This window comes from Protomyctophum parallelum, assembly GCF_964188405.1.
Source record: "Protomyctophum parallelum genome assembly, chromosome: 16".
Classification (NCBI taxonomy): domain Eukaryota; kingdom Metazoa; phylum Chordata; class Actinopteri; order Myctophiformes; family Myctophidae; genus Protomyctophum; species Protomyctophum parallelum.
In genome coordinates, this window is record NC_139711.1 from 32,681,431 (window position 1) to 32,700,347 (window position 18,917).

The window sequence follows — 18,917 nt, forward strand, 5'->3', positions numbered from 1 at the left end:
CTCCCCGCTGACAAGAGAATTGGAGAAAACACTCCATTGCTAATGTGTGCGCGGGGGGCTATGTTGGACGAACACTATGTACTTTAAATATAAGGTATTTATTAGCTTAATTATTCCGACTTTATTTCAATGTGAGCGCTGCTTCATTTCTTCACTATCTTTGTTTCGGGCGACATTTACTTGCTGTAAATGTCACAAGTGCTGGACTTGTTTTTCCATACCGTGTCCGCCTGCAGCTTCCTGTTGTTAGCAGTGAGCTGAGCTAGTAGCTGACAGCCTGCCCAGCCACACTTCGTGCAACGTTAACGGTACTATCACCAGTCCACTAGATCTTTGCTTGTAATCTATTTACGGATTTAGGTTAATGAGTGCATTTGTTTTCTGGATAGCTACCTATTTAGCTTGTCGTTTGTGTAGTTTGCCACTGCCAGCCAGCAGCGGTCTGTCTGACAGGGAGTCGACACAGGTTTTAGCCATCTTGCTGGCTCGAGTTGTGCTGTGTTGAAGGGGAGTTATTTTTTTGTTTTGGTTTTTTTAGTAGGGAATTTTGGGATTTCGTGGATAAGGATTCAACTTAGCTTGCTCGCGCGCGCACAGACACTATTACATTATTTGTTACGTTACTGGAGCAACACGCGAGGGGAAAAAAACTACTTTTATTGAACCGTGGGAAAGCCAAGCCAGCCAGGGCTCTGCTCTGAAAGGACAATAGAGATAGAGAACCTGAGACTTTCTGCTCAGCTGTTGTTCTGGCAACCACCACTGTTAATGAGTTTAAAGTACATAGCCAGCATAAAACGCTGCTTTGATTGGAAATCATTGTACATATCGCATATGATAACTTGTATTATATATTTACGTCAGGGGAAATGGTAATCCCCCCCTTTTATTTACCGAGATTGACGTGAACCTCCCCTCTGGTTGCGAAGCGGTCGATGCAGATGTCTGTGCGACTGCGACAGGAGAAGGCTGCGCTGTTCTGAATCTCAAGTGAACCCAGCTCCGTTGCATCCATCCATGATCCATCCCATGCCATATCAGAACTAGACCACTTTAGTTTAAATGCCAAAGAAGACGCTAAGGAAAACAAGCCGATAGGTGGGTGGAAGAGTAAAAGACGCGGAGATTTCGCTTGTCGAGAGAGATCCCTCGCGGTACTACTCCCGAGCCTGCCTTCATTAGGTCCAGCCACCACCGCCCTCCATAGCCATGGACCCCCCGAGGACTCGATCGCGGTCACGGTCTGGCTTTTACCATTTTAGCGTGAACGGAAGTGGCGGAGGCAACGGCACAAACGCCGTCGGTATTAACGGGAATATGATGAACGCCAGCGGAGGAGGGGTGAACTACCCGCAGCAGGGCAACCCCGGGTGGGCGCCGCACCACGGAGGTCGGAGCTATCCGGAGAGCCAGCAGCAGCAGCAGCATAGCCAGGGGGGCTACCTGCCGGCCGGGGCACAGCGCCACTCCTCGCACGGAGCTCACAGACACCCTGGTGCCGGTAAGCAAACAGGGCCTTATTACTGTACTAAATACTCACTACTAATCTTGTGTAGAGTAGACAGTGGCGATTTAACAGCAATTTAGACAATGTAAATAAAAAGGCTGGGTCATTTCTCTGCCAGCTGTTGGTCGAACAGCCAGGCGTTATGTCGGGTATTGTGGTGCACTTTCGCTCTTGTTTGGGTCTTTTTTAAAGGCAGGTAACCCACATTATTTCCCCTGTGTACTAGCTACGTTTCATATTTATACGGTAGTTATAACTGCAATGTGGGCCCCTAGAGAGAGAATGTGTAGATTAGATATGTGAACATATGTGACTGCATATTAGTGCAGGTGGTCACTCCCACTTGAGAATACTCCGACATAGTGTTGAGGGACTGAATACTGACAATGTTATTACTGAAGTAGTCCAGGTATTGCAAAAACGACAACAAAACTAAAACTTAAACAATTGTGATGTTAGCAATTGAAATAAACTTCTGGGCACTGACTGTCAAATGTCAATAGCTGCCATTATAAATTTGGGTGACTTGATTGCAGCCTTGTTGTTGTTTAGGCCTACACCAACATGTAACATGAAGATGCGGGAAAGCTATTCTTAAATCTCGAGCTGATTGATGTGTAAGCATGTATGTGCATATCCACAGTGACTTAAAAATGCAAAATTGGTCTGGAAAACGATGCAGCTACGCCCAAATATGGAGTGTATTGTCTAACCTAAATGTCAATGTGTCTTCATGGCATCAGGCACAAACAATTCAGTCAGCTCCATATATGGGCAGATTGGGCAGAAAAGGGGGCATAATATGGGCATTATGCTGTTGAGTGATGACATAAGCGATTTCCATATTGGCATAAAAGGGACAAAGACGGACAGATACAGATCTCCATATATGGGCATATTGGTTGGATCAGCAGTGCGATGTGGAAACTTGAACCTCTAGTCTAGTTAAAGGTATATTCAGTGATTTCACTTAATTCAAATATCACTTCTTTTTTTGTTTTGTTGTGATAATCCTCCCTACTATAGAGTGTGCTGGCCATATAAGGAGTTCCTCCCTGTCCCCAGTTAACCCCTGGGGGTCAAAAAACCTTAGGTTTCGTTTTTGACTCTATCCTGATTGGACGAAAGGCTGGGTCCCACAGCCAAAAACGAAACCTAAGGTTTTTTGAGTGAAATCACTGAATATACCTTTAAAAAAAAAGAATAATATATATTTTTGAGTGGTGCAGCCACTCCATTGCCCTGCCCCTGCCTGGCTGGCTGGGTCAGAGCACGGAAATAGCGTTTTTTCACCACCAAGTGTCACTGTCTATCTAACACACAAACACACACACACACACACACACACGCACACAGTACAAGTACAGTACAGCACCACTCAGTTCATACGGGTCTGATTTTCTTTTTATAGGGTGATTATGATTCAGTACTAGGCACCACGAACAAGGATTTTGAGGAGTTGCGGGGTCCATCCACCTCTACAAGAAATAAGCATTACACATACATAATACATAGCTTAATGGTTGTTTATTGTAATACTGTGAACTGTATAACTGTCTGTCCAGTGCCCACTAGTGTTCAGCAAGTCATACATGGCTAACTTCTGGAAAAGACTGAAGAACCATGCTATTATACATAGTAGAATTCACCCAAAGGCAACAGCAAAAACCCCTCTGCTAAGAAAGAGAGAATTAATTCAGTCTTTTAACGGAGCCCTCTCTTGTAATAGCGACGCTGCTGCCATCCAGACCCAAAATAACCCACATACAGGGAATACACACACACACACACACACACACATATCCTTTGGGCTAATTTAACTGGACCCATTTTTCCCAGTCCCAAATAATTTACACTGAGGATTTTGCTGGGCGGGTGGCCAATACTGAGATTTGTGTGTATGACAATATGACTTAAACGTTGCGTCTGTTTGATCTTCTGCAGATTCCTCTTCTTCAAATCCTGTGTGTACACATGTATCTAATGTGTTCGATTTAGGCGTGTGGGATTCGGGTGTACGGATTTTAATGCATTAGATTTCCTGTCTGTGTCCTTGTTTATATGCTATGCTGCAGTTCAGCATTTTATGCCTTTCAACATCACAGAGGAATGTGCCAGCACTGAATTTGGAGATGCTGAAACCCCCCCCCCCCCCCCTACCTATTCTAATTCTACTGCTCAAACCTTCCCTTCAAAGCATAAACAAACCCAGTGGCATGTTTGTAACTAGCCTAGCTGCAGCAATCTGAGAATGCGTCGTCAAAAAATAAAGGAAAAACAGCACCCTCTTTTCCTATTGACGGAGTCAACCACATATATATATATATATATATATATACCAACAGCTCCCCCTTTTGGTACCCTAAACATAGAGACATGGGGACGGGTGGACATCGCTGGTTCTAGGAGTGGTTGCACCACTCAAAACGAAATGGATGCCTTTTTGGCTGCTGCAGTTCATTGGAGCGATGTCTCCAGCGTGAGGAGAACGTCAAGCAAAAGTGCAGAAGGCACGCTCTGCGTCACTGCCACTCAAGTGACTACTGACCAATCACGTTGCGCGTCTTTTCTGGGACTTATCAATTCAATCCAAGGGAGCTTATTGGCATGAGGAAACAAACGTTTACATTGCCAAAGCAAGTGCCGCTGGGAAAAGCGCCAAAGGTTATTAATTTATAAAGATGGGCGAACTTCATTGGAGCCTCTATGCCACAATGGTCTCCTAAATGTCCATTCATTTCACATTATAATATAAACATATTCTCATCTTAAATATAGGGCCAGAGCCCCCTTGTGTAGTCTGTCAAACTCTTCCGGACTCCTCATCTCGCGAGAGCTTGTTGCTGGGATAAAGAAATGTCGATAACAAAGTAGATTTTCTCCTGATGTCTCGCTAAAAGAAGCCATTTTAGTATGAATATCTTGTAAATATTGTGTGCCTTGTGGTGATTGGGTCCAGTACTATTTAGGTCAGTGACCATGGAGTTAAGGAATGGTTCAAAAGCTGTGTTCACGTTCACTCTCCCATTGGAAATGAATAGACATTCTTCCTGTCTCCTAATAATGTGTCCGCCCCCTAATGCAAAGTTGACCCCTTTTGGCTATTGGCCTCTTGGGTCGCGCCTCCGATTGGCCTACCGAACTTCCCCTTCTGTGATGCACGCAGAAGCTTCGCAAGTTTCCGCTCATGCTTGCACTATTCTTCGCAAGGAATCTCTGGAAAGCTTGGCACCCTGTTGCCTCCCCTCAAGAGTCGAAGGAGGTGTCTATGGAGTCAACAGTCTGTCTCAAGACTTGCCTAACAATGTAATGTAGATAACTGATTTATAATACAATATAAAATATTATAATATATTACAACTGATAATGTTTGTACAATATAAAGTATTATGTAGTATTACAACTATGATAATACACTATAATGGATTAAAACTGTTATTATACAATATAGGCTAAAGTATTATAATGTATGATAATTATAATACACTAAAATAGATTGAGAGTGATTATAATACAAGATTGATTGAAGTATTTATTAACGGTTTGCAGAATTACAGTACATTTCAAGCACAACTCCATACAAAAACTGTTAACTGTGAGTGGACAACACCATAGCATTATACTAGTTTACAAGAGGGTCCACCGTTTTCAATTCATACTAACATTTAGAGACGTACAAATATACACTTCTCCATCCATCCATCTTCAACCGCTTATCCGTAGTCTGGTCACGGGGGCAACAGCTCCACCAGAGAGCTCCAGACTTCCCTCTCCAGAGCAACATTAGTGACTTCCTCCTGGGCGATCCGGAGACGTTCCAAGGCCAGTGAGTCGATATAATCCCTCCATCTGCACCTTGGTCTGCCCCGAGGTCTCCTCCCAGTGGGACGTGCATCGAGGACCTCCCTAGGGAGACGCTCGAGAGGCATCCTAACCAGATGCCCTAACCACCTAAGCTGGCTCCTTTCCAGGCGAAGGAGCAGCGGCTCTACTCCGAGTCTCCCGCGTGACTGAACTTCTCACCCTATCTCTAAGGGAGATGCCAGCCACCCGTCGGAGAAAACTCATTTCGGCCGATTATATTCGCGACCTTATTCTTTCTGTCATGACCCACACTTATGACCATATACACTTCTATATAGCCAAAAACCAGGAAATCATCATAAAGGAGGGAAAAATGGGTGGATGGGGGATTCAGATTTTACCGGGGCCAGTTTCAAATAGCAGCCGTCCATAGGTGCCCTTTGAGAGCGGTTTTGAAGGAGTCAAGGGATTCACATGTCTTAATGACAGTTGGTAGGGTGTTCCACAATTTTGTGGCATAGGACCGAAATTAATTTAGTCCCTTGTTTGTGCCGAATCTGGGTTGCACATGGTTAAATAATAAATATAATTAAATATAATCTATTATAATGCATTTAATACACAACTATGATCCTGGTTTAATCAGTCAGTAAGTGATCAGGCAGTATGAAGTGTTTGGCCCCGCTTAGCCTAGCTCAGACCCACCCTGGAGTGGGTACTTTTTAGGCACTCATTTAGTACTTTGACACCACTTAGCCCAATTCCTTGCAGTGGAAACGGTGGTACAAGTAGGCAGTGTAGGGTGGAGTGGTGTGAGGCCATGGCAGTGGAAACCGGGCTAAAGGGAAGAAAGGCTTGGTTGAGCAGTGGAGCACGCATCTGTTGTTTTTGAGGAAGGCGTGGCTGGACAGAAAGCCAAAGAACAGGACTTTTGTAGTTTTGCAAAGGCAATGCGGTCTGTCGCACACAGACTGTCAAAAACGTGGACAGGATAGCATGTTTTCAAGATAATTCTATGACATTGTATTACAAAAGGGGATGTGAAAGTTTTTGCTCACCTCTTTCATGACTTTCCCAGCTATCTTTGGACCGTTGTTTGTACCTGTTTATGATGCCTTGGAGAGTAATAGAAAAGCTTCTATGATGATTTGCAATGGGGGTCATGAGCTCGCTTCAACTTTGTGTGGGGATGAGCCTTAGCTTACTGAACCAAAGGGGGCATCCCTTTGGGGTATATGTGCTTGACAAAGCGGTAACTGTATGTGCATGCACAAGTCGGTATGAGCAGATTGTGTGCGAGTGCATAGCCAAAGGGGACATGGTTTTCATGTGAGATCAGAGGGAATGATTTGTGTGTGAGAGCTGCAGAAGATGAGTCTACTAGGCTGACATCGTCCAGAGATGACTTCCTCTCTTGTCTGCTCGTCTGAAGCAGGAAGTTCAAAAGGCCTCTACTATATCAAGTCAGACTTGAGTTGAGGAGGAGGGGGGGGGGGGGCATCGCATCGCTAGAATTAGCATTGTGGTCTGTTCACCATTGGCTTACACAATTTACAATTTAGGCATTTAGCAGACGCTCTTAATCCAGAGCGATTTACATTAAAGGTATATTCAGTGATTTCACTCAAAAAACCTTAGGTTTCGTTTTTGGCTGTGGGACCCAGCCTTTCGTCCAATCAGGATAGAGAGTCAAAAACGAAACCTAAGGTTTTTTGACCCCCAGGGGTTAACTGGGGACAGGGGGGAACTCCTTATATGGCCAGCACACTCTATAGTAGGGAGGATTATCACAACAAAACAAAAAAATAAGTGATATTTGAATTAAGTGAAATCACTGAATATACCTTTAAGCCCACCTTCTAGTTTAAATTGCAGCCTTAGTTATTCTATAGTACAACAACAACAATAATAATAATTTCAAATTTGCTAAAAGTTTATAGTGTAGGGCAGGCCACCTAACCTTTCATTGTATAACATAACTTAGGCATTTATTGGCAAACCCATCCCCAAATATGTTTGTGTGTGTGCACTGTGAAGGCATGGCCTGTCCATTTCATGTCTTGTGATTTTCTGTTTTGCTGAGCCCAGTCTCATAGGATGCTGTTATTTTTCTCTGTGGCCTGCAGGGGGAGTACTCCACTTCCACCCAGATAATGTGTGTAGTGAAGATCGGGACAAGGTAAGGATCAAACCGGCGTGTTTCTATTCTACGTCCGAGCATAGACATGGTCTGCTTGCCTCTGATTGGCCTACCGACACCGCCTGTCTTGACTGTCCTCCGAGATGCGAGGTCACTCCGTGGTGGGAAATAATACAAGAGAATGACAGCTTGGCATGCGCAACAGAATGCAGCCTTGTAACTAACTTGTAACTTTTTTTTGGTAGAAGAGGCAAACTTATATTGTTTATGCGGTTTGACCACGTACGTTGTACTATGATTTGATTAGGGTGTGTTCTAAATAAAGTGTTAGTGTTGATTATCGTGTATTATCTAATTATTGTAAACTAATACTATTATACTAAAAAAGATCAAGGGAAAAGAGACATTTTTACAGTACAATAAGTTTACACATCCAAATAAATTACACAATAATCAACACAAACACTTTATTTAGAATGCACCCAAATCAAATCATATTACGGCGTACGTGTTCAAACAATTGTTCCATCAAAGCAAACTGCATAAACAATATTAGTTTGCCTCTTCTACCAAAATAAAAGTTACTGTCGCCTTTCCTAGCTGTCATTCTCTTGTATTATATCCTACTTGTATTATTTCCCACTACGGAGTAACCTCGCATCAGACTATCCACCTCGGAGGAAAGTCTGGTAAGGCCAACAGTGTCGGTAGGCCAATCGGAGGCAGGCGGGGCGTTACCATGTCTATGCTCGGTCTGCTCGGACGTAGAATAGAATCATGCTTTGTGCCCTCTGCCCTGGTGTGTTCTCAAGCATGAAAATGAGTTGAAAAAATTATCTTTTTAATTCATGTTCCCACACAGATGGAAGACAGTCCAAGTCCAAAAAGGCAACGTCTTTCTCAGCAGTCCATGTTAGATCTAAGCTCTGGGCCTCCTACTCCCTCCTCTCCCATTCGCCCATGGGAACTGCCTCCCAGTCGTAGGCCACAACCTCACTACATGCCAGAAAGATGTCACACACCTGTTCGTAACCGTCGCAGGTAACTAACTGTGTGTGTGTGTGGGGTGACGACATAATTCTATAGATTATGGGGTGTTTTCCTTGCCACTAAATAAAAAACTAAATACCTGTATATCTTTTAAATACTCAACGCAGCAAATGAGTTAATGCTATTGATCCAGTTTGTTTTGTGTTGTATATTAATTCCAAGATGTAAATCACTAGTCGACAAATCTCCCTTCCCCCTACTACTGTAGTCCTCCAATGAGACGCCAACGTGGCCGCAGAGATCGCCTGACCCGTCACCACCACCATCCCCACAATAACCACCATCACTACAACAGCAACAACAGTGGCCACCACCACCACCTCAACCCGCACCACCATCACCACCATCACCTACATCCTCACCACGGCCCGACCTCCGGCCACCAGGATGAGAACTACCATCACCAGGTTCCCCCCCAGAGCTACCCCCCCTACGGCCAGCAGTCTACCCGGGGACCGGGGCCTCCCGGCCCTGAAGAGCGCTCCGGATACCACCCGCCAAACCTCTCCCCCAGGCCCCTCCACCAACCCCCGAACCTGTCCCCCAGACTGCTGCACCCAGCAGCCCATCCACCTCATCCTCACCCATCTCATCCTCACCCGCCCCAGCAACAGACCAGCATGGTGTTGGACCTTCACGAGCAGGTCAGTGCAACTAAACGGGATGAAGCCATTCCATGTGTAGGTTCACAACGAATAATTTACTATACAATTGAAGAGAACAGATCTTTGTCATTGTAACATGTACAACAAATTTAAAACGAGCCAACCGATCAGTGCATTAAATCCTTAAGATAATCTATATAAATAAGCTAAAAATCTATAAATTATCTAAATGCAACAATACCTAATATACAACAAATTCACACAACCTTACATCCTCTGTTATTGTCTCCACCAGGCCGAAGGCATGTGGGGAGAGTATGTTTTGCACTCCGTCCGTCCGTGTGTGTGTCCGTGTGTGTGTGTGTCCGTGTGTGTGTCCGTGAACAGCTAATCTCGGCCACCGTTAACCCGGTCGATGCCATATTTTGCACACACACTCCCTGGATGCCAACGATGAACCTCTGCCCCAAACTTTCCAGAACGGCCTGTTATAGCGCCACCAGGAGGCCGCTTTGTGCAAAACAAGTTTTTGCACATTACACCTACAGATTTTGTCCAAACATCACGCAAATTGGTACACAGTCTCTCTAGAGCCATTCAACGAAACGGGTCTTTCAGATTTATCAGACTCCATCCTGATTGGTTAAGATTGGCTTCCAAAGTTCACAGGAGTGCTCAGTTTCAAACAAAATGCTGCAAATCATGAACACATCGCGTGATTTCCGTGAAATTGTGCACCCACATTCCCACTAGGCCGAGGACGAAATGCCACATGAACAATTTCAACTCAGCCTCAAGGTGGCGCTATAACTGGCCGAAAAGTGTTTTTACCTCTAACTGCACGGATCTGTGGATAACCTGGTGGAGACCTGTGCCCGGAAGGGCACTTTTTCTAGTTGCACTTGAAACGTGTATTGCAGCAAGAGATTATGTTTTAGCAGCATTGGGTGTGATTGTCGCTGTGGGATAGAAACAGTTTTTGAGTCTGTTTGTGCTTTATTTTATTTCTACCTGATGGCAACAGTTCGAACAGGGAGAGACGAGGGTGGGAAGTGTTTTTTTTCTTCTTTTCTTTTGAGACAGCGGGAACTGTGTAGGTCTTCCAGTTTCAATATAGCCTATATTTGAAGATTATGCTCCTTATATTGTCCCATGCATGTGGCATGGCCATTGAATTGAGCCTTGAGTAAAGTATGTATTTCTCATTGGATACATTTTAACCTCAACTCATCATTTATTTAGGGTTCAGCTCCAGTGTCGTACCCAGTCTCTCCTCCGGGGGCGCCGCCTGGCCTACCGCCTCGCCATTCACCGCAGCAGCTCCCAGCATGCTCAGTGGTCTTCAATGGACAACACTACCCGGTGTGCAGTGTCCCACCCCCTGTGAGTACTGTCTTACATAGCACTTGGTTTGAAGGAATCTTGGATTAGCATTTTCCTGCTTTTTGACGATGTTATCCGTATTTAAAGGTTCCAGATCCCCCGGGAAAAAAGTTTTTTATCCAGCACTTGAAGGTGGAAAGTTAATAAAGAGAGACTGAGCAATTGCAGGTCCTATAACTGCCTAAAATATATCAATGTCTTACAAACAACCTGCCGGAGACGGACAACCACTATTTCTGTACTGTTCTGTCTGTCTCTGACTCTGTTTGAAGTCGGTTTTGCAACCCTGCTGCTCTGCCTGTATTACGCTCTCTGTTCAAATGCAGGATGTCAGAAAACTATCTTGTGTGAAGCTCTGTAGCAGTCCTATGGTTTTAGCACCACAGACTGCTACAACCAGGTCATGTGAATGACTCATGAAGTGAGTGGTGCAACTCCCCCCTCTCTCTCTCTCACTCTCACTCTCACATATATTAGCAGGCAACAGTGCAGCACTCTCTCTCTCTGTTTCTGGCACAACAGCGCCCCTACTGGTACTCATTATATTGGTGCTCATTAACCAACACATAGGTGAACCAACACATAGGAAGACACATACTTAGGTGAACACGGACATTGCTGTTCCTTGGAGTGGTTGCACCACTCAAAAATATATATTTCTAGTACGTCAGTGCGGGCGGTGGTACCCAATATGTAATGAGTTGCGCGAAATATTTATTTTCAGCCCACAAACAGGAAAACTGCAGATTTAGCTCCACAAATGGCAGAAAGTCTACCTTTTGTCTAGCTAGCTTTGTCTGAGCTTTGTCGACATTGCAATTTATATCTGTTGGGTGTCCAATGTGCATGATGATATTCAATGTATAAAACGTTATTTCCTACATGCCAACATGTTTCCCTCCCTATTTTTGTGCTCTTCCCCTCAGGTTCTGCAGACCTGCTCTGTGCAGCACCTGCCCATACCCTACCCCTTCCCCTCACTACTCTCCAGTGACCCGGCCTTCCTCCTGCCGCCACACCTCCCCCACCCTCCCCCTCACCTCTCTCACCTCCCACAGCCTGGACAGTTTGGCCACTATCCTACACAGCAGGCTCGCTCGGTGAGTAGAGTGATGCACATAAAGCCCGACTTACAATTAGTTGTGTGCCCGTATCGCGCACCGAAAAGAGCAGATCTACAAGATGAATCTGCTATTTTTGGTGCGCAGATTAAATAACAATTTATGATGAAAGTGGTCCTTTGTGCATAAGACTTCCTCCATGCCTTCTTGTTGAGTTAAAATGTATTCCCTTCATTGTGTGTGTGTCACCCTGGTTGACATAAAACAACTAGAAAGATGCAATCCTGCAGAATTGCGAGTGTGGTCGTCTATCTCTATAGGAATATTGTTCAATTAGAGGAGTTGAGTTGCGATCGTATATACTGTCCAATCAGATGAGGGCAAAGTGTCACAAATGTCTTGGGAAGAGTTGCCAATCGGAGGGGAGAATAGAGTTATTGCACGATTTTAAACGCTTATAAACTTTCAATGATTTTAAAGGGCCACTTCACCCCTTTTGCAACCAGATCTTATTTTAATGATGTTTGGGAGACAAACACTTTCCTGGGGTTTTATGTGGGTAATGTGTTTATAGATATTTTAGTATTTCAAAGTGTCTGTGATGTCATGGACACTGGTCTCACTGTTGGATTACCATAATGCTTTGCTGCACTCATCCCACCTTGTGGAGAGGGGCAGGGCTGTCTTACTGAAGCTGAATTCCAATACACAAAATCTCAGCCACTCGCTCACTCGCACTTGGCCAATCCAGCATGGCGGTGGTACCGTGAAATTGGTGACCTGCTGAAATAGGTGACAATCGTGTAGACATCATATAACGTCAGTGTCAAAACGTAAATCATTGCTGTTTGTTTATTAGCAGAGTCTAACCTAGTGGTATTTTGGCCTCGTATTAAAGACCTGCAAGTTATGTGAAGTCTACAAGATAGTCACATATTTCGTCATGTCACCAATTTCACCGTAACACTACCATGCTGGCATGGCTGAGATTTTGGATATTGGAATTTGGCTTGAGACAACATGTAGTCCAGGAAGGATGTGAGACCAGTGTCCATGACAACAGACACTTTGAAATACTAAAATATCTAAAAACATTTTCCCCAAACATCATTAAAAACCGAACAGAGTGGTGCAACTCTCCTCTCTCCCCTCCTCCCCCCCCCCCCCCCCCCCTCTCTCTCTCTCTCTCTCTCTCTCTCTCTCTCTCTCTCTCTCTCTATCTCTCTCATTAGCAGCCAAAGTGCAGCACTATCTCTCTGTTTCTGGCAAACAGCGCCCCCTACGCCCTTTAAGCACTGGAGTGAAATAACAATAGTCTGCTTGCCTCTAGGCAACCACACTAATAACCGTCCTTTCTGAATGCCCCCCACCAGCCATTACAGAGGATAGAGAATGATGTGGAGCTGCTAGGAGAGCACCTGTCTTTGGGGGCAGGGCTCCACTACCCCCCAAGTGCCCACCCAGCCCTCACCCCACACTCCGCACAGCTGCACTTCCTCGCCCACGATCCTTTGCCACAGGAGTTCTTTGGTGTGGTGAGTGACCACATTTCGTTTTCTCTCGGGTGTTTTTGTTCGCTAATTATCATAGTGATGCATTCTTGTCGACTTCGTAGAACAGAGTAAATACTTTTAACCCATTTTGGGGGCGGGAACCCCTTTTGGTGTTAGCATTATGTTTATGCTTTAGCTATTGAAAAATAGCAGATCTACAAGCTTTTGAAAAATCGAAGAACGACTGACATAGAAGACATTTTTAGAATCTGATCTCAGGTCAAAATGGGTTAAAATGTACCTGCCAAGTTCAGTGAACTGATGTAATTGTTTTTCATCAGTCCTATCCAAACTTCTTAGTGAACTGATGTAATTGATGTGATTGTTTTTCATCAGTCCTATCCAAACTTCTTAGTGAACTGATGTAATTGTTTTTCATCAGTCCTATCCTAACTTCTTAGTGAACTGATGTAATTGTTTTTCATCAGTCCTATCCTAACTTCTTAGTGAACTGATGTAATTGTTTTTCATCAGTCCTATCCAAACTTCTTAGTGAACTGATGTAATTGTTTTTCATCAGTCCTATCTAAACTTCTTAGTGAACTGTTGTAATTGATGTAATTGTTTTTCATCAGTCCTATCCAAACTTCCTGCCTCGGCGGATCCCAAGCCGGCGTTACCGCTCACAGCAACCACTGCCACCTTCGCCTTACCACCCCAGCTTCCTGCCTTACTTCCTGTAAGTAGATTCGAAAATTGTCTTGCATGATGTACCAAAGATCAAATGAGTTGTACTACGTCCCACAGTGTTTAGAGTTGTGTGAACAACAGTCTCACGCAGGTTTGTTAATTTATCACTTGAAACATGAAATTCCTAAACTTGCTCTTGTTAAACTTTTCCCTCAGTTCAATGCTGCCAGTCCAGCCCACAGGTCCAGCAATCAGTCTAGAACTTGATGTTGACGATGGAGAAGTGGAAAATTATGAGGTTTGGCTTGTTCCAAATATGTGTCCCACTTTTTTTTCCCTTTTTATGTATTGCAGACAGAAATCTGAGCCTTGTTGTTTTGTTACATGTCACACAGGCTCTCTTGAACCTGGCTGAGCGCCTGGGAGAGGCCAAACTCAGAGGCCTGACCAAGGGAGACATTGAACAGCTGCCTTCCTATCGGTTCAATCCCAATAACCACCAGTCAGAACAAACACTGTGAGTACTGCTCTATTGGAATTATGTACAATTCCCATATTTGCTTTTGGTGGAAATGTAGAAACAGGATTGCGGAGTTTGATGGACTTCCCTTGAGACTGACACCACGCAGTAATGTGAGGAAAAATAAAACGTGATGATGTAGTTAAATATATTTGAAAAATCCAGTTTAGTATTTTGTAATTGGTACTTCTTGGGGATTTGGGGATCAAAAGTTACTTTTTGTATCTTGTGTTATAATCTTGTTCTTTTCAAGGACGGCATGTAAAAGAAAATATTTGAAATGAAATTATTGGTTTGTCTTGTGGCGATTAGCGGTGCGTCGCCACTCACGCCCACTGCTTGCGTTCAGTTCATTCACGTAAGTACGTTCCCTTTTATGAATGACATGACGTCACGCTGCCTGGCTGGCTGCTGGAGGAGCAGTGTCGGCGTCACATCACCTGAGAGGTTGGGGAGGGTTTAAGCGAGGTTCTGCCTGCCTCTACATCCCCCATTCCCCCCCAAAGCCTCTACATTCCCCAAAGAACCTCAAAGTGCTAATGTGCATATGATTATTCTGCACTACAGTGAGCATTGACTTAAACATAAGCCACTATAATCAGTCCTTCACAAAAATAATAAACAAAAAAGGGGGGGGGGGGGGGAGTTTTTTTCCATACTATTGTGCACTGAAACGACCTTTGTATTTTGCAGGTGCGTGGTGTGTATGAGTGATTTCGAGTCTCGCCAGCTGCTGAGAGTCCTGCCCTGTAGCCATGAGTTCCATGGCAAATGTGTCGACAAGTGGCTCAGGGTGAGTTCATTCAGTCAGATAGCCACGGTGTAGTCTGCTGACTCAGGCCTGCTCTGTAATTTTTATTTCAAGGTTGAGAGACATATCAAGCATGACTCCTCTATGCTTTTTTGATGGCAAGGTCAAAACATAATGAACAGTCTTTTTTTCTTCTCTATTCAGATATAAAACATTTGCAACGGATTCATTAACTAGATAACTGCATTCACAAGGGTTTTGAACATGGTTGACAGCAACATGTACTTATAGTGAACTCTACACATAAAAAAAAAAGAAGCACAATCCCTAAATATGTCATGCAGTTATAGAGACAGTTTTTCTTGAGTGATTAGAGCCGGGGTTCATAAGGTGTTCATAAGGTGCCCAATTGTATGAAAACACAGAAGTAGACTGCTATTTATATTAATTATTATATCATTGACCCAAATGGAGTTCTATCCAAAGGATACGATGATTACAATTACAGGTGGAAAACTATAGTTAAACTGGCAGAGTGAGGCATCACTACCAGGGTTACACCTTCTGATAGTTGTTGACATGAAATTACCCTCAACTGGTGAACCACAAACGGTTGTAGCAGCGCTGCTCGAGAGACTAGAATAAAGATACCAAGGATTCGTCAGTGATGTCACTGTCATACGATAGGATGAATGACTCAACTGTTCTCGACATTGCTTGTGTATATTTGTACAATCCATAAACTAGGAATTCCCAGCAGCCTTCTCACGGCCCTGTGGTACATGTCCCATGGACCGGCACCCGTTCGCGTCCCGGTGGTTGGGAATCTCTGTATTAGTTTTGACAGTTTGATTGATTGAAGCCACACGATATGAAGGATCACACCGCTGGGACGAGCGCTAAAACGGTCTCGTCCCATCTCGACCCTTTGGTGTGGTTTGGGCTTAAGAGTCCTTGGATTCACCACAGAGAACGTTTATAATAACCCCTCCTGAAGCCAAGAATGACGATGGACAATAAGCCCTGCGAATGCCTTGACATCCACTAAAAATGCTGTTAGAATATAGCTATTGTTCTCAAATTACGTTAACGTAGCACTTCTTGAGAGGACACTGAATGGTAGTTATTTTAATCACAGCTTAAAGAAATTATGTTTGGGGTGGGTGCTATAAGCTTTTCCCCAATTCTCAGCGAGGGATGGCACTGGAAAAATAGGTAATTAAGTTGTTTTATTTGCTTAATTCACGTAATTAGGGTTTTATGGGACTTTGTAATCACAACTAAGCACTCCAATGAAATACCTAAATGAGAGATAAATACTGGAATGAAAATCTTAATTTTGTGTTATCAGCTAAATTCCCATACTGTATTTGTTTTTGTGTGAATGCAATACTATTGTACCATAGGAAGATTGGAAGCCGTTCTCTCTCGCGCCACTGAAGCAATGAATTGACTACCCCCCCCCCCCACCCCATATTGAAACTGTGAAACGGTGCCTGACATGGAGCCTCCTCCTGTCCTCTGTCCATCTCTACAGGCTAACAGGACGTGTCCCATCTGCCGGGCCGACGCCTCAGAGGTCCAGCGAGATTCTGAGTGACCACAGATGGGATTATTGTAGACACTCCTTACTGTCCGTCAAACTGTTCTAGCACTGCCCCCCCCCCCCCCCCCCCCCTGTGTTAACACGCATGAGGACATGCGCAGATTGCGCACGCACACACTCTTTCATCCAGTAGCACTTTCTCCCCTTCCCTCCTTCCTGTTGTCATTCTTAATCCTAGTATTGCCTCATCTGTGTATTCCTCTTTTATTTTCTCCATACGTGTTCTGTCATGCTGTTTTATTTTTTGTGAACCCCGCTCCCCAAAACCCTCCTTACATTTCTCCTTAGCTCTGAATGTCCCTCAGATTGACCCACCCTCTGACATAGACTCTGGTGAGTCCTCATGCTGCAGCGCTGTGTGTGTGGGGGGGGGCATTGTTTACGTATCCCTGTGATTCGGGGCTTCGGTAAATGCCTACGGTATGTATGGCTGTGTATATGTGTGAGTGATCAATCTGTGTGTCCCAGAGCATGTCTGAATTTCTGTTATGTTTCAGACGAGTAATGAATGTCTGACTTTTTGTTTTCATGAGTGACTGATTGTACTTACCGTTTGTACATGTATGCACTGTATGTATGCCGTGTGTGTGTGTGTTTTGTTATACACTTTTCTCCTTTATAGTTTATAACACTAAGGCTCCATGCTGCTGCTCGGAGGCCTGATAATTCTGTTTCTGTTTTAATTGATCATTTATTAGTATTATTACTGATTATAAGCGATTGTTTTTCCTGCCTGGCAGTTACCTCATCATTCCGTTTTTGATTATCATTTACGACAGCACACTTCACTGTACAACTTTGAAGTTAAGCAAGCGCATTATATATTTTTATTTCCTTTACTGTTTTGTCAAAGATGAGTTTGTCTGTGACTTTGCAGTGGCACATGTGTTTTATACATATATCTATACATGTATATCTATATATATATACTGTATACATATATGAATATCTGTATACCAAATAAAAGGCTTGATATGAACTTTTTAAAAACAGCTTTTTGTACAGTTTTTTCAAAAAAGATATTAACATGGTAAAGTTTAATTGTGTTGGATGTGTTAAGAGTGGTGGGTCTTTATTAAACATAATATTGCACACGTTATCACTGGTTTCCTGTTTTCTTCTTTTTCGTGGAATTTGGGGTTTGAGCTGCAATTCCACCAAGCTAACATTAGGTGGAGTTACTGTAAAGATATTTGAGATCAGTTCAAATTGTATCTACAATATTTCATTCAATTTATTTTAAACTGTCTAACAAAACGTTCCCCATCCCATATAATAAAATGTTTTCATGAAGAGAAAGCATATTAACATTACGCCTAGGGTATATGGTTAATCTATGGTCCAGTGTGTGGATGTTGGTGAACTAATCACAAAATATATTGGAAAAAATGTAAAGAGGTCCAAGGCACTCTGCTCCAGTTCAGTGAAAAAAGCCTTTATTTGTTTTATTTAGAACACTTTGGTTGCACAGGGTAAAATGTCCTGTCTACCACCGTGCAGACTGGGATTGAATCCTCCGCTGGGCGTTTCGGCTTGGCTGGGCGTCCTCCATGGATTAGGGCAATCTGTTGCTTCACCAGTTACCTACAGGTCACTATATAGTTGTTTTCCCAGGATAGCTGGGAAAGACTTGGCCTTTTATTGGCTGAGATGGTCGCATTGGGCGGGGAAGGGAGCTTCATGAGAGAACCTGTTCCTCCACCATGGCTTGCCAAGCCAGTGTGTTTGTCGATGTTGAACTGAGGAGTAGAACTGTAGGGAGGTCTTCAGGCTCATACTGTACATACTCCAGTTAGGTTATACGTTATCACCTAAAACGAATATGTAAAGGCGTTCTGCGGTGAAGTTCCTGTTCACTCACTACCAGCTGATCAATCAGTAGGTGAAGGAGACAAGCAGTGTGGGGAATTAAAAATAACTGAAAAACTGTCATTTGGCAAAATTAGGTGAACATTTTGCAAAAATATAGCTGAACTTGAGTTGTTTTGGCAAAGAGATGGGTGTAGATGGGGAAAAAAGGATATAGACCCGTGGGGGACCCCGGTCAACAAACTGGTTAAATGATTCTCGGACACTCATGAGTCCTGTTTTACTTAATTTATCATAGTTGTGAGACTATACCAAGGAGGACGCGGTGAAAATAATCTTTTCAAGTTACAGTATTCCAGCCAACCAACTTTCACAGGCTTTATACCGAACACTGCAGGCATTGATAACTTCTTTTTCACGTCTATGTAGCCATTATTCTTGCAATTTAATTTAATTTGCATATTAACATCTGCCACCACTAGATGGCAGTATTTTACA

General features: G+C 43.7%; 1 protein-coding gene across 2 annotated transcripts; it reads left to right on the plus strand.

Annotated features, from left to right (window-relative positions):
* The first annotated feature begins 6 nt into the window (after positions 1-6).
* LOC310873471 (E3 ubiquitin-protein ligase RNF38-like) lies at positions 7-17,709 on the plus strand. 2 transcript variants are annotated; one of them, XM_083785868.1, is made up of 13 exons: positions 7-94; positions 930-1,501; positions 7,438-7,490; positions 8,314-8,492; positions 8,710-9,145; positions 10,349-10,489; positions 11,416-11,589; positions 12,924-13,085; positions 13,679-13,782; positions 13,950-14,031; positions 14,129-14,250; positions 14,947-15,046; positions 16,542-17,709. In XM_083785868.1, exons 2-13 carry the CDS (start codon positions 1,210-1,212, stop codon positions 16,602-16,604), a joined length of 1,908 nt encoding a protein of 635 aa, XP_083641994.1. In that variant the 5' UTR covers positions 7-94; positions 930-1,209; the 3' UTR covers positions 16,605-17,709. The 2 variants fall into 2 exon arrangements, with proteins under 2 accessions (XP_083641994.1, XP_083641993.1); XM_083785867.1 differs by having other exon boundaries at positions 20-1,501.
* The last annotated feature ends 1,208 nt before the right edge of the window (positions 17,710-18,917 follow it).

Bases quoted from the DNA above. Each gene is read 5' to 3' on its own strand.
- LOC310873471 (XM_083785868.1), top strand. From the start codon at position 1,210: ATGGACCCCCCGAGGACTCGATCGCGGTCACGGTCTGGCTTTTACCAT. The intron at 11,590-12,923 runs GTGAGTAGAGTG...GCCCCCCACCAG, and splicing joins CTACACAGCAGGCTCGCTCG to CCATTACAGAGGATAGAGAA. The intron at 14,251-14,946 runs GTGAGTACTGCT...TGTATTTTGCAG, and splicing joins CACCAGTCAGAACAAACACT to GTGCGTGGTGTGTATGAGTG.